Source organism: Bidens hawaiensis, unplaced genomic scaffold, assembly GCF_021521415.1.
Source record: "Bidens hawaiensis isolate Kalapana, Puna unplaced genomic scaffold, B.hawaiensis_p1.1 tig00011076_1, whole genome shotgun sequence".
Classification (NCBI taxonomy): Eukaryota; Viridiplantae; Streptophyta; class Magnoliopsida; order Asterales; family Asteraceae; genus Bidens; species Bidens hawaiensis.
The window spans coordinates 625,888-647,508 of NW_027491854.1; the positions used below are offsets into that span (position 1 = coordinate 625,888).

At 36.1% G+C, this 21,621-nt stretch overlaps 1 protein-coding gene, 1 non-coding gene and 1 pseudogene across 2 annotated transcripts; 1 reads left to right on the forward strand and 2 right to left on the reverse strand.

Moving 5' to 3' along the window:
• Positions 1-648: 648 nt before the first annotated feature.
• LOC143537022 (uncharacterized) lies at positions 649-10,691 on the reverse strand. The gene is made up of 23 exons (XM_077030897.1): positions 10,098-10,691; positions 9,895-9,956; positions 9,034-9,171; positions 8,686-8,961; positions 8,411-8,497; positions 7,582-7,683; positions 7,440-7,505; positions 6,811-6,921; positions 6,669-6,730; positions 6,434-6,478; positions 6,100-6,173; positions 5,882-5,949; positions 5,712-5,780; positions 5,508-5,608; positions 5,336-5,417; positions 5,170-5,248; positions 4,581-4,668; positions 4,349-4,502; positions 3,353-3,544; positions 3,220-3,278; positions 2,880-3,149; positions 922-1,027; positions 649-835 (listed from the first exon to the last, which is right to left on the reverse strand). Exons 1-23 carry the CDS (start codon positions 10,651-10,653, stop codon positions 782-784), a joined length of 2,901 nt encoding a protein of 966 aa, XP_076887012.1. The 5' UTR covers positions 10,654-10,691; the 3' UTR covers positions 649-781.
• A 2,164-nt stretch (positions 10,692-12,855) lies between these two features.
• LOC143537035 (vesicle-associated membrane protein 722 pseudogene) lies at positions 12,856-13,711 on the forward strand (annotated as a pseudogene).
• A 5,753-nt stretch (positions 13,712-19,464) lies between these two features.
• TRNAG-GCC (transfer RNA glycine (anticodon GCC)) lies at positions 19,465-19,535 on the reverse strand. The gene has a single exon. It is a non-coding gene; the product is annotated as a tRNA-Gly (tRNA).
• Positions 19,536-21,621: the final 2,086 nt, after the last annotated feature.

The window sequence follows — 21,621 nt, forward strand, 5'->3', positions numbered from 1 at the left end:
GGGTCTGGTGGGCTTGGGTCATGTTTCAGATCGAGTTACCCGTTCACCGACGAATGGTTACACGTCTGACGCCGCATTACATTCATACTATAGTCGGGCTACGTGCGTACTATAGTGAGGTCACCGCTTATGTGTTCGATGTCGTGTTTGAGCGTGTACCTCGCCACATAGCGCGGGCACCAAGCTAGTAAATATGTAATGAAGAAGTTAATGTGAAGATTGATGCACTTCTATATACAGGGGTAACTGGATTCAAACATGTATATCTACTATCTAGTTTAACACAACCGGTTAACTTCACCGTTAAGTTGATTTCATAGATAGAACTATGGTTCTTTATTCTTCTATATGTGACATAAATAGAGGAACTCTACTTCCATCTCTGGGATGATCGCATCCTTCTTGATGATGAAAATTTGGTAAGTTAAAGACACGCACATATAGAATCACGAGGCCTGCAGAGGTAGGCAGACGGGTAGATGGATGGTGAAGTTGATATGTGGTTTAAAGAGAAACGTTAATTTAATTGGAAATTCAGGCTTATTGTCAGAGGGTATCATATTCGTCCAGCAAATGAATAACCGGTAAGAAGAAAGTTGGTGAATAACGCCATAACGGTGACTTAATTTTGGTAACATGTATCAAGATTGAAATGTTTTTTCTCAAACATAATCAACCCAACCCAAACTTAAGTATTACATATAAATACAAGTAAAATTCTAAATAATTTCAGGGTAGTTGAGAAGAAAATGAATCGTCAAAATTAGCACAGATCTGGTTATCACATTAAGAACTCGCGCATTCGAATTGGCCTTTTGACTGCATTTGTGAAACCCTGCATTGACACCAAGATATCCATCTGGTCAAGCATGGCTACTTAAAACAGAAATATTAGAACTTTAAACAGTTAGTAACGGTTACCTCGTTAAACTTGAACAACACAGGACGTGAATCCCTCTCCAATGTTGCTGAAACTTTTTTCACAGGTTCGGTCATTTGAGAACCGTTGGCACTCATTTTTGTAAACCTGGTTTCACAGATTGATTAATATGACAATGACCAACAGTAAAAAAAAATGTTGAGTTAAGTGTCATTATAGTACCTGTGGTTTGTCCAACTACGCAACTTTAGTACCAATTTTGAATTTTATGCAAATGGCTACCTCAGTTTCAAAAAACTTGCAGTTTTAGTACTTTTTTTAACCCCGTTAATTTTCTTCCGTTAAGTCCGGGGTATTGCGTAATTTCATAATTTAAATCAGGGGTATTTAGGTAATTTCATTATTATATTTTTGTTTTTTTTTCTTCTCCTTTTCTCTCTTCCATTAACCCATTTCCCCAAATTCATTTTCATTAAACCCTAATTCCTCAAACTAAATTCAAACTAATATAAAAAGGGATACAGGAGAATCACCAGTTGACAACCCAACCCATGCTCTCCACTATAGAATCACACTAAAAATGCGCAATTGGAGATACGTAGTCGTTAGCGACGACGAAGGCGATCCACCACAAAATGAATCAGATGAATCAAAGCCCAGTCAGCGGAAAAGAAAATGGATGAAAATTTATGAAGACGACGACGGTATACAGGTGAATCACCAGTTTGATTAGTTCTCTCAAGCGTCCATGAAAACGCGTCGGCGAGTTGGACGGCGTTAACTCTCCGCGACGGCTCGTACTGCAACCAACGGCTCTGCGACGTTAACTCTCCTCATCGGAATCTCGTTCACTATAGCGAGTAAATGATGAAGAGCTAGTGCGATGCACGTGTCACCTTGTAATCTACCGTCTCCGGCGTTACCATAACCACCGGAATCGAAAGCAGAAGAGATGAGGTTGAGGAAGAACATGAAGGTTGTGATGGTGATGTAACGTACTGTCTTGATTGTTATTCTGGTTCAACAATATAAAAAGGGAGAGAAAAATAAAAGAATAAATCAAATAATAATAAAATTACGCAAATACTCCGGACTTAACGGAAGAAAATTAACGGGGTTAAAAATAGTACTAAAAATGCAAGTTTTTTAAAACTGAGGTAGCCATTTGCACAAAATTCAAAATTGGTACTAACGTTGCGTAATTGAACAAATCACAGGTACTAAAATGGCACTTAACTCAAAAGTTTTTGTTATTAAGTTTGTAAACGAGCCTAGCTAATCGGTTTGGCTCACTAAAAGCTCGAAGCAACCCGCGCTTAACTACCTATTGTAGCTTAGTTAATACTCGAGTAATGGACTCAAGCTTTCACTTATCGAGCTCCACTAGCGAGCCTAATATTAATATATATAAAATTATATAAAATTAACTAAATAATATATATTACATCATATATATAAATTATAACTATAATATATAAAAGAATTGTAAATGTATATATACAATATAAACTATTAAAAATAGGGGAAGGTTAACGTACAAATGAAATTAACATGCTAAACATGAGAATCAAGTAGAGTAATTATGTAATTTCATTATAGAGTAATTACATAATTACTCTACTTGTATATATAATTACTCTACTTGATTTTCATGTTTAGCACGTTAATTCCGATTGTATTTGATCCAAACTCGTTAAAAATAAACAAGCCGAGCTCGAGCTTGGAATACATTCACGAGCCAAGCTCAAGCTTAGCACTAGTTATGAGGCTCCTATCGAGTTGAGACTCGAGTAAAAATGCTAAAAAGGTGAAGAATTTCTCTAGATACATTTTTACTAAACTGATTTTAAATACTTTGAATAAAAAAATAATAATAATATAACTATTAATCAACAAAGCCCCTCTTTAAAAGTTCGCTTAAAGTCACTTAACCCCGGTCGATCCTCAAAAACTTAATAAGGTTTAAACTTTAAAAAAAAACAAAAAACAAAAGGTTTACCTCTCAAAAAAGTTGAATCCAGATCGCTTCTTAGTAGTTTCTGAAGGTTTTGATATCTCACTGGATGACGTGGCGCTTCTACCAGACACTGTAGCAGAGACTGTAGTATTAACAGTAGTACTAGACTTCTTTAAGTTGTTGATATTAGTTTTGGTGTTTTCTGGTACACGCTCAGGTTTGCAAGATTTCTCTTTCTCAGAATAATATGTACTTTCATTTCCGTCCTTTGATTTGTTGATACTACTTTGCAGTATCTTTTGCTTTTCAACCAACAATTAGAATGTATATATTTATAACAACTTGCAAATAAGACAAAAAAAAATTAAAAGTTGTACTTACCTCATGAGATAAAACCTGCTTCACGGCTTGGGCGAGAATGTAATAATTAGATATGTGGCCCTGCATGGATTACTGTAAATTAAACATTATAAAAAATAATAACTAAAATATTGTTATGCAGAGTGAATGTGAACCTCAAATTTTACAAAGTCGGCAATCGGGGGATCAAATGAGAGAATTTGGATGTCGGTTGAGGCTTCATGTCTTAGTTTCCCGGGTAAGGGGTCAATTTTGTTATTCTTGTATGTTATGGCATAGGAAACCATGGTCTTCACCAACTGAGCCATTTCATTTTTATCTTTCTCTGATAATAAATGTGAAGCCACCTGCAAAAAAGCAGCATAGGAGCTATCAACTATAACTTTTGAAAGGAGCAAGAGATCATGATATGAGCATTATGATATACATGTAGAAAATAGTGTTTACAACTGACAGAACTGTCCAAACCAAAGCAAGATTTATATGGTTTGGCTTACGGATTCGAAAACCTGGATTTATAAGTTTGGTTCGGAACTTGAAACCGGCCGTGTAAAAGAAACCGACGTTTTTTTTCCATTTTTGGAATAAGAAATTATGTATATCATTATCACCAATATTTAACAACCATCTTAATCACTTTAGAAACTTAGTAGAGTTCCAAACTAACGTTTTCAAAAGAAATTAAAAAATCAACTATTAAAATTTGTACTCAAATCACACTACCATTTCACCAAACCTACTTTATGTTTTATATAAAAACACACACATATACATATTAAGTATATAATTATGAAAAAAGATGATGCATAATAGCAAAATCTCTTATAAATAGAAAAAACTCTGTAAATGTGTGTAGAAACAATTGTGTACATCCTCATAAACCAACTTTTCAAAATCATATAATACAATTCCTGAAATCATGTTTTAAAACATCCCATCTATAAATATGTAAGAAAAAAAGTGGAAAAAGGTATTTCAGTCAGGCAAAAACAACCCAAGTATCAGAAATTGTTTTTTTTCATCTGTTACCCAATTCACTCCACCCGTCCATTTTGTCACCTCTAATAAACATTTTGCTACGATCCTACTTGGTTACTTTATTATTTTAAAGTCATTGTTCATAAAAGAAACGTTAAAGAGAAGTAAATTACCGGCCGTAATGTAGGTGGTGACAAAATATACAACAACGGGGAAACCAAGTCTGCGACAAATGATCTAGTAGATATGTGTCTTGAGATACATGGTGATATTTTGTTGTGCCATGTGTGTAATGCCTCCACTTTGTCAATGAGCGATGTTCTGTACCTGTATTTTGAGTAAAAAAAATAAATGCAACTAGTCTTTCTTTCTAAGAAGCACAAAGCTCTAAATTAGTTTACATACCTATGAAAAGATTTTGGCCACTGAATATTAGGTTTTTCAACTTGAGATACCATGCCATGTATGGCAACTGCAATAGCAGGCTGATAAACTACAAAAAGATATTTTATCAGTTATTTAACTTCATCCTCAGCTCTGGAACTTATAAATAAGCTTGTAAACAAACCGAACATTTAGTGAACAGTTCGTGAAGCGTTCGACGGAAAGTTTGTTTCTTAAACAAATGAACACACATGAAAACGTGTCTCGTTCATTCATTTATGTTCGTAAATGTTCGTTTACTAAAATTTGTCCATTTACGTTCATTAGTTAATGTTTTTTTATGGTCGTTCCATTCATCTATGTTCAGTTATGCTTTTTCGTTTACGTTCGTGAAACATTCATTTTACAATTAATGAACAAACATAAACGAACACGAACCTGTTTTTTTTTCTTAACGGACAAACATGAACAAGAATACCCTGTGCGTTTACTAGTTCGTGTTCAGTTAAAGTTAAATGAACAAACACGGGCATTCTCTGCTCGTGTGTTCGGTTCATTTACAAGCCTACTTATAAACGCTTGTAAACATAGAAATTAGAAACACAACTACCTAGAAGAGACATTTTTTGTGTGCGCATTAAATATTGATGAAGTATATCAGAGACCTCAATATTGTGCAAACACTTGACCTGAATAATAAAAATTATTTAGGCAAATACATACTAACTGACCGTCTTAAGTTAGTTACCAGTGATATAAATTAGAGTAAAACTTACAGTTTTTTCCATCACCGGATCATGATAGTTTAGTTTCAGGATGTTCTCATGAATCCCATCTAAAATTAAATCATAGTTGCCACTGAAAAGTCAAAGAGTCAAGACGATAAACGACGTAGGATTTCGTCAAATGCACGTCAAACTGCCACCATTTTGGGATATTCGAGCGTACCAATTAGAGATCAAAGTGTGCAGAGATGTAAACTCGTTAAACGAGCTTCTACATCCGTCAATAGACTTCCTTACCTCCTTTAGTTTTCTCTTCTGAAAAATCTTTTTAATACAAAAATAGACAGTTCTCAACGCTGTGAGTGACGATGTCAATAACTAACAGATATATGATAATAAGAGATAACCACTGAAAACTGAATCACACCTCTTTCCATATATCAAAAACACTTTTTGATGTATCCTTCCTACCAATCACTTGAGAGCTGATGTCCAACTACAAAGAAAACAAAACAGTATTTTAAACAGAAGAGAAGTATCCAAAAGAGCAATTTTATTTTATGTATAATACAGAAATATAAGATCAAGGCAACATACCACATTCAACATTTCCTTCTTTTTGTTGAGAAACTGAAGAGTATTCAAGCATGCCCGTATGTCACATTCTAAGAACAAAAAAAGTTGTTTATTGATTTTTCAGATTAAGCTCCTTCACATTGATAAAAGTATATTATAACCAAAAGGTGTAATTATAGATTTATATAAAATTTACATTTAACAAGATGTAACGATTAACGAAAGAGCAAATCACTTACCTGTGTATTCAGCCAGTGCGGTAAGTGCAATAGAACTAGTCCGCATTCCTTCCTTGTTGCATATATATTTTAGCCTAAATATGTAGTTATAAACCTATGTTAGGTGTGCGTAAGTAAATATTAAAAAGGTTATGAAGATGCACTTAATTATAAGTACACATAATTTAACATATTAGTCAACTATATGCTTTGAGTGGCATTTTTACCCCTTTCATGTTTATCTATAAAAATTTGTTCTGGTATAGGATATCCGTATCATTCATGATATCTTTTAAACTTAATTGCAACATGAATCAATGAAATGTTACCTAGTAATAAAAGTAAAAAACATCACCTGTTCACAATGCGATTTACTGTTGGCTGAACAAATACATGAACCCTGAAAATGTAGAAATTTAATGCCAGTTTAAACTGCCTCAGACGTTGCATACTTACAATGTACTAAGACTGTCAAAATAAAAACAGATACTGCAAAAGTAGATATTTTACATGAAACCAGATTTGCTAAGCCATAAAACAAAAAACAATAACAGTGCAAATACAGAGTCCTAAACAATTAAGGTTCTTACTTTGCCACATTACGCAACGGTCTTAGAGCAGGTGCATATAGATCATTGCAAATGCAAATCACCTATTAAAACAAACCATAAGTATCAAATAAACAAGCAATGCCAAATTATAAAATATTTTGTTTCAGTTAAATGGTCTTACAGGTCTTAGAAGTGATGTGTCCCTTTTCTTCTTTTTTGAGGATGTTTTTCCCGATTGTTCTGATTGATTAATATTTTCAGTCCCGGTGTCAGACTTCTTATCAGCAGAGACCTGCATTGATAATAGTGAGACGTTATTATCTAAAATCAAACCTTCATCAGTTGTATTTGTCTAACCAGATGCTATTACTTATGTGAAAAACTGAACAAAAAATATACATATTTAACCTTCATATAAGCAATATACACAACAATGTCTCGACAGAATATTATTTTATATTAATAAGACAGCTAAAGTTTTGTGTTAATATTTTTATGTATAGTCAGTGCATCATATAACTTCTTTATGCAGCAATTAGTAGGGTGTATAGATAAATATATAAGATACATAGCTGCATACAAAATTTTAAACATACTAACAAGTGATAGGTACATATCCAACTCACACATAGAATGTTTAACCATTGTAACCTATAAAACATCCAAAAGTATGTTTTTATGCCTCGTGCTGGGGCATAACAATTAACAAACATAAAAAATCATAATCATTATTTAAAACAATATTGATTGTTATGAATATCAATTGTTAATAAATTTATGTATCTTAAGTCAGAAAAAAACAAAGTTTACCATTTTCAAAATTACATCCACTGCGCCTTTTCCATCACCAAGAGCTCCATCAATTTCATCAATTACCTACAAAAGGTCATTTCAAACATTATACCCGTAACAAGAAACTGTAATGGTACTGTGTATGCTAAACGGAACTTACCAAACACTTTGGCCTTGAATCAGCCATGACAGAGTTCATCTGAACTACATCAAGAATTTTGCTTTCAATTGTTGAGGATGACCTGTCATCGCTGGCGTTAATCTGCAGAGCAATAGACATGTTAAGTATACCTGTCGAACATAACATGATTCCCAGAAAATTGCATTATATAAATCTTCGTTTTTTCAGACCCTACCATAACATGACTGTCTACATCTTACCCTCCTCAGACCCTACCATAGCATTGCTATTGGTGGGATATACTGAGTACGATGATGATGATGATGATGAAATCTTCGTTTTTTCAGTACATGAATCAAGATTTGCTCAGGCTAAATAGGTGCAAGTGCAAATTAATGAATTTGTCAACAAAACATCTATGCCATATCAATGACCAAACTCACAATTTGAAGCAACAAGTTTAACTTGACTGGCACAAAAGACTAATATAGATGTCAGCAACATAGACTAGCTTAAATAACATCCAAATACCATTTTATAGGCTGAACAAAAAAAGATTATTTCAAGAAATACTAGAGTTTGTCAACAGAACAGATGTGCGGTCTCCAGCTCAGCACCTTAACCTAGATCCAGTATTATACGTATCCAACATTGCTATAGGCTGATTTACATGGCTCAAATTTCAAAGACCGAAGCTATACTTTCTAACACTATCATGTTTTAAAGTCTAATCCCAGTATCCTACTTGCAATAAACAAAATCTAAGTATATTATTTTATGTGCACACCAGATGGTTTAGCTTATATCGAAATAAATTAAACCAGATAATCATGAAACTCGTGTGGAAAAAAAAGAGACAAATGACAACCTCCACCACACGGTATCCACAGTGTCTGGCAGCCACATGTGCAAGTGTTGTTTTCCCAAGCCCTGGTGCGCCACATAGTAGAAGAATCTGCATAGGTTACACACCGTTAACGTATAGATTTACAAAAACCAAAACATTAATATTGTGGAGCGAGAAAACACAAATTAACTTCACGATGAAACGAAAGAAAATTATTCGACACAAAGTTATGTCACAATGGTTGGATGATAATAATGAGCACTAGAAACAGCATCAAACAAATTTCTGAAGGTTACCTTCTGTTCTGGTGGGCCAGAATCCTTGGTCTTCTTGTTATGAAGTTCTTGAATAGTATGAGAATCATAATTTTCTTTGTGAAAGTGATTATGTTCTCCAAAAGTTTTACTATTATATACAAATTCTTTGTTCCTCCCAAAAGAATTGTTGCTAAAAACTCTTTTATGTTGAGAAACAGAGGAATGTCTTTTTAAAGCAGACAAAACGTCATCTGTTGTACTCTTGACTTCAGTGCCATAGACAGAAGAATCCCATTGTTTCAACCACATAAGCACCTGCAAATTACAAAAATAATAAGCACCGACAGCTTTAAGTTAATAATAAGTAAAAATTCATGTCATATGTACATCTCTGTTCGTGTGTTCGTCACTGAGAAGCTCCACAAAAGAATTTGGAGAATATTTATCAACCCACAGTTGTTCAGTCACCACTGGTGTTTGCAGATGATCTGCACCAATCTGACTAGAGACACTCGCTTCCAAAGCCTACACACCACAGTAACAAAGGTAATGTAAATAGTTATTAACGCTTGGATTCCATGCATTAAAATGCCAGACTTTAATTACAAATTATGTATCTTAAAACAATAATCAATAAAAAAAACATTCCTAATCTCAAAAACACAAAACACGAAAACTCCACTACAAATTAATAATGGTGTTATTAACTGCAAGAAACAAAGATAACATCTGGAACGCAATCCTGAACAGGTTGAAAATGGTAACTACCCACTTAGAAGATCATGACCCCAACCATATGAAAATATCTTATCTTAAAAATTATTAATAAGTAAAATAAACTGTGTCAACTTAGAGACAAAGCTGTCTATGATGATTAAATACCTCAAATTTCCTAAGCTTACAGAAGTCTTGAATGCCTTTTCATGGTAATAGTGAATAACAGACACTAAAGTTGATACAAGACATTACTTAAACCATTAGCTCTACCCTTTTTAACAGCTAACAAATAATAATAAAATCGCATGTCATATCCTTCCTTCATTCATTGCACAACTAACGTTAGGCTATCCTTAAGTCAAAACGCCAAATTCTTATTCAGTATTATCCTATCCATCTATCATCATATAAGTTAGGCAGAGAGGTAAATCTAAGTTAAAGTAACACCTACTGTGTTCATATGTAACAGTGAACAGTAACTATAATTTGACATTTTAGTGACCAAGTGATCATGAAATAGAGCAATCATACCCTTTGCAACTCAGCTTGTTCCACCTTCTGCATTAGAACACTTATAGGTTCCAGTATAAGACCTGCACAGTTAATCCATCATAATTAAGTACAAGATATACCAAACTTATACCACTACTAATAATCAACAACATAATTCAAATATTCTAGTACTCAATTAATAAGTTTCGAATTTAAATTAGACTAAATGCTAGCAAGTAAACCTTTGGATATCCCTTTGACTTCCAACTTTTTCACTTTATCAACCTCCTCCTCCACCTTAACTAACTTAGCATAAACCCTATCGCCATCCGGTGCCGTCACCGGCATAAAATCCCCTTCGATATCATTCGCAAACCGCGAAATAAACTTCTCCTTCTCCTCCTCTTCAACAACCACCACCGCTTCTTTCGTAGGCGGCGGCGAGTACCGCATCCAGTCATCCTCACCTTCAATCACACTAGAATCAACTTTACACCGCTTATCCTCCACCGATACCTCAACATTACCAGAATCAAGTAAGCTAGGGTTTAGTAACCGCTTCTTCTTCGGCTGCGATATATCTATTTCGGAATCGGTTATATGATCGTTCGGGATTGATAAATTAGGTTTAATAATAACAGGTTCTGATTGGCGGTGTCCGTACACCACTTCTTCTTCTTCTTCTTCTTCTTCAGGTAGTGGTGGTTCGAGATCTTCGTCTATGTAGTCGTCGTGTAGATCCAAGTCGGCTTCGAGCCATCCGATATCTTCCGAGTCCATTTCCATTTCCATTTCCATCTCCGATCCAAGCTCGGTGTGTGTGTGTCTGCGTTTGTGTGTCACAGAGAGGCGCGATGGGTGATAAACGTGTTGGCGGGAAAAGAAGAATAAAAAGAGGCGGGAAAAGATGAACTTCTGATATTATTACGCCACACCTCGTTGTACCGCAGACGTTTATGTCTGCAGTGTATTTGTTTTTCGGAAGAAGTTATACTTAACACCCCTTTTGTATAAAACAATAGCTGAGGAATTTGTTTAAAAAACAAAAAGGACTGTTATAAATAAATTTAGATGATGTGTCATTGTTCAGATTCTTTTATTTTTTATGTTTTGTTTTCTCTTAAACGGCTAAAGGGTGCATTGTAACAATCATGTGACCATTGTAGGTTTGGGACTATCAACAAGTTATTTTGATCGAGATAGTTTTTAATACCTATTGATAGGGGATGGTGTTATTGTCGGTATCGACCGACCACATAACTCATCCCATTCGATTCTAGTTCTACTTTGTTTAACGTAACGGTGGAGCTTTTGAAACTTCATTCCAAAGTACGTTAATGGCATCCAAAACGTCTCTCAGTGAAACGACACGTAACACGTCTATTCTTATGGAATTCATTTTGACGCCTTCCCCTTTAAATGTTTCCAAAACTAGTGAAGTGAACTTCAAGGAAATGTAGAAGACATGTTTTTCCATAAAAAGAATTAAATAAGTTGTTTTTACTATCATAGTTTTAATAGTGTTTTTTAACGGTCAACGAATCTTCCAAATAAATTACTAGTTAAATTCATTACATCGGGTTACACTCGTATTTCGATCCAATAAAAACCCTCACCTAAGGCCAAAGACCATAAACACTCGCCCGAAAGCACGACAATGCGATGAGATCAAACCCGTTCATTTCAAGGATCCAACAATGAACAACACCTACTCGCCTAATCATCCATCATCACCATATAAAAAAAATTCAAACCCAAATCACATGAAATACAAGTATCTCTCTTACTACTACTTCACCAGCTTATTGTCATTCTTATTACATCTACATCTATTTTTAAATTTTTTTTAAAGAAAAAAAAAGACAAGATGACATAATGCATACGTCAGAAATTTGAATAACCCGCTTAAAAGATTTAACTAATTTTGTGTGTCACAAACAACCCCGCAAAAACGATTACCATCAAAACTCATCACAGAATCTCACCCTTTCTTTATTCATTCATTCATTCTTCCCAACAAATTATCCATCTCTTCAAGCTTTCGAAACCGAATTCAAATCCACATCACAATATTAAAAGGCAGGCACGACAATTGAATCTGCGAATGCGCGATCAGCCACAATAAACGGGCTGATCAGATTTTGAACATTTGGTTTAAAAAAAAGGGTTTTGGAAATGGGGCATAAGGAAAAACCTTTAATCTACAGCTTCGTGGCACGAGGGACGGTCATCCTGGCCGAGTATACCGAGTTCAAGGGGAATTTCACGACCGTCGCAGCACAATGCCTTCAAAAACTTCCTGAAAACAATAATCGCTTTTCGTATAATTGCGATGGACATACCTTCAATTACCTCATGGATAATGGATATAGTGAGTTGTTGTTTTTCTTGTATTTACAAAAGTTTGAAATTGGCTCGTTCTGTAAACGAGTCGTTAATTAACCCACATTTTAATATTTTAAGCCAAGTTCTTTTAATAAGGCCTGGCTTGGCTCGTGAACAGCCCTGGGTTGATCGTCAGAGGAATTATTATTATTATTTTTTTTTTCAAAATCGTTTGTATTAAAATAATAAAGGTTATTTATGAATATAATATCACATATTAATAATTGCATATTCCAAAATTACAAAAAAAAATAAAAAAAGGAAGGGCAAGCGATGGGTTACGAGTTTCAAACCGTGAGCCGAACCGTTAATAGCTAGACCACTAAAACCTAGCAAAACGAACCGCTTTAAACCTTAAACCTGGCCGGTTTAGATGATTTGGTCAGATTCAACCCTTTTTGGAGACTCAATCATGATGTAATGACAATTAAATCAGATATAGCCTATTAAGAATGCTATGATGACCCGTTACCAATCGGCTAATGATGCATTATACTTGGAGGATACAGTATATGAACTGATCAAAACTTTGGCATTAATTAGATTAGAGTCATTGGACAAAATGCTTATTTGGATGATTTTTCTTTATTAACCGAAAGATAATAACCTTAAGACATGTTTGTTCGTTTGCATTTACTTCATCTCAATCTGTTGGCTGCTGCAGCATACTGTATTGTTGCAGTGGAGTCTGCTGATAAGACACTTCCCATGGCGTTCTTGGACCGTGTCAAGGACGAGTTTAATAAGAAATACGGAGGAGGCCAAGCCTCAACTGCTGCTGCTAAGAGCCTCAGCAAATCATTTGGGTACCTAACTACCCTTTATTTAAAAATGTTTTTTAATATTTTTTTCAAGTGTTAGTGACACTTGGGCGGATTTTAGTCCAAAAATGAAGGAGCAGATGAAATGGTGTATTGCTCATCCTGAGGAGATTGACAAGATTGCTAAGGTCAAAGCACAGGTTTCTGAAGTCAAGGGAGTTATGATGGACAACATTGAGAAGGTAATATTATTAGACAAAAATATTAATCTTTAACTGTTTTAAGTTCGACTTGCAAAATGGTTTGGTCACGTGGTAACATGTAAAAAATGAGTTGTTCTGGAAAAAGGTATCAATTTGGTTCGGGTCAAACTGGTTCAGACCAAAATAGACTCAAAATGAAACTAGTTGTTTTAAAAAAAAATAAAGGTGACACATTTTGACCCATTTTATAACTTATTCTTTCCTAAAGCAACCGAAATTGTGTCATGATTGTCAGTGTACATGTACTTAACTTTTTAAACAACTTAAAATTGTGTTATTTTTTTATTTTATACGCGACTGATTCATATTGTTCACTACAAAGCAAGATGTGTGCAGGTTCTTGATCGTGGAGAAAAGATTGAACTATTGGTCGATAAAACTGACAATCTTCGCAACCAGGTTTGTCTTTTTTGTAGCGCAAATGCTTTTAACGATGAATACAGTTGATTCATTGGATTCATATTTATTGTTAACTTGGTAATCAAGAACTTTTATTTATATTTTTTTTATTATGTTATTTTACAAGAGAGGATTAACCCCAATAAATAGAATGCTCAATAGTTAAACAAGGAAACAAAGAATTACGGAACATCCTATGGACAGTCCTTTTTTTCCTCCTATAATTATTCCTTGATTGAAGTCTTCCATGTTTATCAATAGTTTAACACTCCCCCTCAAGTTGTGTAGTGGGATCTCCAATACCCAACTTGGATAACACTAATTCAAATGCTTTTGTTCCAACTGCCTTTGTGAGAATGTCGGCAAGCTGATCTTCAGACTTCACAAATGGAATTTCGATGGTACCATCCTCAATCTTTTCTTTTATGAAATGACGATCTATTTCAACGTGTTTGGTTCTATCATGTTCCACCGGGTTCTCTGAGATTTTGATAGCAGCCTTATTATCACACTTTAAACGAACTGGACGCTTGAAGGGAGCTCCAATTTCTTTCATTATTTTTCTCAGCCAAAGAATTTCAGTAATCCCATTAGCTATACCCCTGAATTCGGATTCTGCACTTGATAGAGATACGACTTTCTGCTTTTTGCTCCTCCATGTTACCAAATTACCCCCAAGGAGCGTAAAGTACCCTGCAGTAGATCGTTTATCATTAGGATCTCCTTCCCAGTCAGCATCCGTGTAAACTTCAGCGTCAAGGTGACTGTTTTTCTTAAACACTATACCTCTTCCAATAGTGCCTTTTAGGTATCTAATGATCCTCATAACTGCTTCCATATGATCTTCTTGGGGATTGTGCATGAATTTACTCACAACTCCCACAGCATACGCGATATCGGGTCGAGTGTGGGCTAGGTAAATCAGCTTCCCTACTAGCCTTTGGTATCTTTCTTTATTTGTTGGTTTGACCCCTTCTATTATTTTGAGTTTATGGTTTATCATCATGGGAGTATCACTGGGCTTGCAATCAACCATGCCTACTTCAGCCAGCAAGTCCAGTATATACTTTCTTTAAGAAATAAAGATCCCTTCCTTTGACCTAAGCACCTCAATCCCTAGGAAATATTTTAATCCCCCAAGGTCTTTCATCTCAAATTCGGTGAAGAGATTTCTTCGAAGGGAGCTGATTTCCTCTTGGTCACTCCCTGTTATAATCAGATCGTCAACATATATTATAAGACATGTGATTAACTTACCTCTTTTCTTGTAAAACAAGGTATGGTCAGCATTGCTCTGTTTGTACCCATATCTTTTCATGGCCATAGTAAACTTTCCAAACCACGCGCGAGGTGATTGTTTGAGCCCATACAAAGCCTTTTTTAGCCTACAAACTTAGTTCTCCTGAAAATCATCCGAGAACCCTGGGGGCCCTTCCATATACACCTCTTCTTTCAAGTCTCCATGCAGGAAAGCGTTTTTTACATCAAATTGATGAAGAGGCCAGTCTTTGTTTGCCGCTACAGAGAAAAGGACTCTAATAGTGTCAATTTTAGCAACTGGGGAAAAGGTTTCAGAATAATCAATACCGTATGTTTGTGTATACCCTTTGGCAACCAATCTTGCCTTGTATCGCTCAATGGTACCATCAGAATTATACTTGATGTTAAATACCCACTTGCATCCGACTTGCTTCTTCCCTTGTGGTAAATAACATTTCTCCCACGTGCCGTTTTTCTTCAAAGCCTCTATTTCTTTGTTCATTGCTTCTCTCCATTCAGCTATCTCCTTGGCTTCTTGAACTGTGTAAGGAATTTTTTCTGAAAGGATGGTGGCCAAAAAAACTTTTGCAACATTGGCCACTCCCCCCCTGTTAGTTTCAACCGGGTATTTCGAGGTGCGAGAACCCTGTTCCGGTGAATACCGTTTGGGAGGGATTCCCCTATTTTTCCTTGGAGGAAGAACACTCTGTTGCTCCTCCATATGACTTTCTGGATCATCATGATTAGAAGTATCATTTTGTAAATTATCATGATGTTCTAAGTTGTTTACCTCATTGTTAGTCTCTACCGAACCTGGTGCGGTTTCGGTGACTTCGACCGGATGGACATCGTCTTCAGGAGATTCATTGGCTTGGTTATCCTGTCCCATGGTCGACGAAGCGGGTTCAGCGGCGCCATCTACCGGCTCTGTTTGGACATCCGTCGAACAACTATGATATAGCAGCCAATCGAACCAATCGAGTCACTCACCTAGTTTCTCCCCCTGAGTACTGGATTGGTGGTCAAAAAAATAGGCTGACTCTACAAAGTCAAGGTCCATGGTGACATGGACCTGACGAGTAACGGGGTTATAGCAACGATAGCCCTTTTGATTTACACCGTACCCAACAAAGACACATTTCTCGGCACACGCACTTAATTTATTTCAATCTGTTTTTGGGGTGTGAATGAACGCGGTACAGCCAAAAACCCGAGGAGGTAAGTCATAATGGATGGGACTTTAGCCTGGGTAGCTAGGACACCTAGAGGAGTTTTATGTCCTAGAATTTGGGTTGGGAGATGGTTAACAAGATAGGCAGATGTAGCCACGGCTTCTGGCCAGTACGATAGTGGAACATGAGACTCAATCATAATGGCACGCGTTTTTTCAAGAAGTATACGATTTTTTCGTTCCGACGTTCCGTTCTGTTGAGGAGTGTTAGGACACGTAGTTTGATGGATAAGGCCATTTTCTTTAAAGAAATCTTTCATTGTTTTGTTCACAAATTGCGTCCCATTATCGGAACGGAGAATCTGAATACCTTTTTTAAACTGAGTTTTGACCATCTTGTAAAAACTAACAAAAATTTCAGCAACTTCAGACTTATGTTTCATGAAGTAGACCCAATTCATTCGTGAAAAATCATCCACAAATATAACAAAATATCTGAACCGACTATTGGTACTATTTGGAGCCGGACCCAAGACATCGGAATGAATTAACGAAAAAACAGATTTGACCCTAGTATCATTTTTGTGGAACGAAGCCCTATGACTTTTTGCAAGAATGCATGTTTCACAAATCTCCTGAGCGGAGTTATTCGGGAAAAGACTAGGAAACAAAAACTTAAGATAACTAAACGAAGGATGGCCAAGACGTCGATGCCATAACCATAGTTGTCTTTCGGTTGTCCCGTGAGCAAGCATGGCATGTCCCTTTTGAACCACCTCATCAACATAGTAAAGACCCCCGCGTTCAGTACCACGCCCAATGATCTCCTTCGTACGAATGTCCTGTAGAACACAGAAATTAGGATACATAAGTACCACGCAATTGAGTTGTTTTGTAACTTGGCTAATAGATAATAATTTTGAGGAAAGGGAAGGAATGTATAGACAATTATTAATTTTCATTTTTTCTGAGAATGTGATAGATCCTCCCCCTTTAACTTGAATTCTTTCTCCACTTGCAGTTTCAATGTGGGACTTTGATGGTGGCACAGGTTACAAAAATCTTTGTTATCGTATGACATAGTATCCGTAGCCCCACAATCAAAGATCCAATTTTTTTCTTTTCTAGAGTGAGACATGGGCTGAACATTAAAAACTTAGGAGAAAACAACTTAGAATGAATAGTAGAGGGACTTGAGTTGTAATTCTCAAGTCCTGTACCTATTAGGTCATCATCACATGTTGCAGCCACTCCTCCAAAACCACCGCTGCTCTCCTGCGGTTCCTTTCCGGTGGACTCTCCTCCCCTTGTTACTGACACACCTCTCCCATCACCCTTGAACGTTGGTTGTCTTTGGTTTCTGACCGTCTTCCCACTATTCTAGATACCCGACTAGCCTGAAACATTGTTCCTTAGTGTGCCTCTTCATCTGACAATGAGTGCAAAAAAGTTTGGATTTATCTTCTTTTTCTTTCAGTCGAAACTTTGTTCTATGTTGTGGGTCCTTGGCAGCCAATCCTAATCCGATTTCGGTTGAATCGTTATCAGAGGGTCCAGATTTTAAGATGGTCACTCTTGCAACCTCTCTTCTGATGGTGGCATATGCCGCCTCAACGGATGGGAGAGGTTCTTTCTTCAGAATATCTCTTTTGATTGGTTCCAGTTTGTCATCTACCACCATGAGTAACTGGTAAAGTCTTTGTTCTTGGGTCTTCTTATTGTAAACTTGAATGTCTTCCGGATCCTTCATTGGATTCGGGTCTCTTCTATCGATCGACATCCAAATGCCTTGTAGTCTACTCCACAAATCTTCCAGACCCTTGTTTGAGGGAGTTTGCTCGTTTGTGGAGATCAAACACCTGGAGTGAATCTGTTCCAGATCCGTATGTGGTGGCTAAACCATCCCACAAAGCTTTTGCAGTAGGATATTGTGAGACATTATTCACCAGGTTGGATTCAAGATTTTGGATAATCCAGGTGAAGACACATTGGTCATCTTGTTCCCAACGTGAATAACTTGTATCAGTTTTTAAAGGGGGTGACGGATCCCCTATGACGTGAGAACCTCTCCCCCTACCTCCAATGGCTTTCTTCATCAGTGTTGCCCAGAGGGCATAGTTATCGCCACCAAGTTAAATCCCTAAGGAAAGGTTCTAAGAGTTGGTTGTTGTTTGTTGAGCTCCAAGACCATTCCTTAGGAGTGCAGCAATCTTCATCGTCAATTCATCAGGAACTTGATTGATTTGGGTGTCACCATCCGTCATCTTGTTTGAAGATAGGGCGGAATTCCCAAGATCAAACGCGCTTTGATACCATGTTAACTTGGTAATCAAGAACTTTTATTTATATTTTTTTTATTATGTTATTTTACAAGAGAGGATTAACCCCAATAAATAGAATGCTCAATAGTTAAACAAGGAAACAAAGAATTACAGAACATCCTATGGACAGTCCTTTTTTTCCTCCTATAATTATTCCTTGATTGAAGTCTTCCATGTTTATCAATAGTTTAACATTTATAATTTATAAAAGTATCAATAATTGGTTTTCTTGTTTTAGGCAAGTGATTTCAAGAAACAAGGAACCAAGATGAAAAGGAAGATGTGGATTCAGAACATGAAGATCAAACTGATCGTCGCAGGGATCGTCCTTATTTTAATTCTGATGGTGGTTATGTCAATCTGCGGTAACATAAGGTGCTTTTGAAGGTCACCAAATACATCCTTTTCTACAGGGCTTAATCAGAAGTGTGTAATGTGTTCTACATTGGCTACTTTTGTTTTCTATATTCTCCTGCTTGTCTTTTAGGAGGTAGGAGATTTGTAATTTTTTTTTTTTTTTTTGCATTTTAAATGCTTGATGTACATGTTGTAATTTTATAATGGAACTTATTAAACTAATTTCCAAATAATATTAAGAGCAGTTGTGCAATGTTTCTGTTTGTGTAAACAGTTGGTTGGTCTAAACGTGTCATTTCTGAAAATATGGACCAAAACCACAATATGATCATACCACATGGACCATTGGCGTTATTTATTCTATGCCGCATTTTTGGGTGTTTGAAATGTCAGAGCATTGTGTATTTGTGTTTGCTCTAAGTTTTACAAAATGAGCTTATAAGAGATACCTATGTGACATAATAGTCGAACTCGAAACTGATCACAGATAGAACTTGTTCGAAAGTTGACTATTAAAAAACGGTCAAACAGATGCATCTGAAAAACTAATGGAATTTCAACGATTTATAAATAATCTTAAAAAACCAAAGTGGTGAGACAAAAAAAATGTTGCTCAGACGTGCCTATGTATCATCTATTTTAGATGTAGGGCAATGGACCAAACCATTGCAGGGCTTGATCATCACAGCATATGCACCAGCCGGGAATCGAACCCGGGTCTGTACCGTGGCAGGGTACTATTCTACCACTAGACCACTGGTGCTTGATGTTTGATGTACAAAAACAAGTATTTATTATCTGAAGTACGGATATATACCTCTTTATTTATTTTTGACTTTAATTTTTTTTAGGTTTAAATATTCAGCAAAGGAAAACTAAATTTGATAAATTGGATTTTAGTTATTGAATCATGAACCATTGGCTAATAATAAAGTTGACTAATGACACTACTAACTTCATTTTCGTTACCTAAGACACAGAGCAATGATTTTAGCATAATTCTCGTATATTTTCACTTGATTTATTTTACAATGATGATATGATAATAATGACAAACGTACAAAATAAATTGAGTATAAATCATACGAAAATAAAGTATAAATATATAATAGTTATGTTTCTAAAATTGCCTTTGATACCTAGAGTAAAATTATGAGTGTTATTGGTCAAATTGTCATAATGTATTAGTATGACTATTGATTAACGGGTTAAACTTGAAATTATTAAAATCCATTTTTTCAAAAATAAACTATTTAATATTATAATTAAAATTTATAATGTCAAGGACATTCATGTTTAGATTTATAACATAAATACTCTATAATTGTATTCTTTCTCAATATATACGGGCGGCGTTGGAATCATAGTCTCTTCAAATTCTTAAGTTGTTAAATATGTATAACTAGTGTATCATTCGGCGCGTTGTGTCGGGGCAGGTCGATAAAATATATGCGATAGTAAAACTCAAGCGTTGTCGATCCATGTTTTGAGAAGGTAAGTCGACGCGAGTTCGGTCAGTTTTTGTTATGTGCGTTATGGTATCGGAACTAAAACCAAAATAAGAAAAAAAACAATATAAAAACTGAGGTGGGGCAATGGGGTAGCGTCGGTCACTAAAACACGGGTGTTGGTAGAACTCGAGCTTCTTCGATCCGGGTCGGCGCTGAGGCGGTGAGTCTATGCAAATTTGGACAGCCCGCGTCACGTTCCTTACATTATCAAACAAAAACAAAATTGAAATTCGGTCGGTTTTTATTACGTTCGTTCAAAACTAAAACAAAATGGGGTGATCAAATTCGGTCGGTTTCAGTTAACAACACAATCATCTGACCCAAACCAAAGTTAATGTTGAAATACAACCATTCTCACATATTAAAAAATGATATTGGTTTTTAATACTCTCAACCTTCCCTCTTTGGTAGATAACACTCCCAACTTTCGATTGGTCGCCTACCACTCCCAACTTTCGATTGGTCGCCTACCACTCCCAACTTTCACCATATTTTCTTATACCACTTCCCGTCTAAATGAACACTAACCTCATTGATGTTTTGGACTAAAAATGTCATTCAAATTAGTTGAGGGGGTAAAACATAATTTTATTTTTAATAGACATGAGCTACCAGAGAGAGAAAGAGATTGTCAATCAAAGAAAGAGAAAGTCGATGAGAGGGAGAAATAAAGTCTGCCATGTTTTCCTTTGACGATCTGGTCTGGCTTCCCTGTTCTTCGACAAACTCCCAATACAACGACAAGACGAGGACGGTGGTAATTGTACAGCCTCAACAACCTTCATTTCCGATGACCTCGTTTTTCCAGAGACCTCGTTTTTTCCGGCGAATTTGAGTTTTCCGGCTATCTCGTCTTTCAGAAAATGGAGATTGTTCAGAGGTGTAAAAAGGTGATGGAAATCATGAAGATTGTGCACAGGTGGAGATATGATGAATATGGTGCTCGCCGGAAACCTGCAACTCATTTTTCCGGCATGTAGGCAATCTCGGAAGGTGGCTGGGTGAGACACTGGTGGTGGTGGGGGAGGGGGTTGCGGTTTTGGGGTGATGGGCGGTGAAATAATGGATATGGTGTTCTCTGGAAACCTACAACTCGTTTTCCAGCTAGTAAAGGATTACTTCAAATCGATATGTTGTAGATGGGTTCGTGTTGAACCAGAGGTGTAGTGGTGGTGGTAATTGATGAGGATGGAGTGGTGATGCTTGATCTAGGGTTGGTTGGAGGAATATTTGGTATATGTTAAACAATTTAATTTTCTTTTTCACCCCCTCAACTAATGTGAATGACATTTTTAGTCCAAAACATTAATGAGGTTAGTGTTCATTTAGATGGGGAGT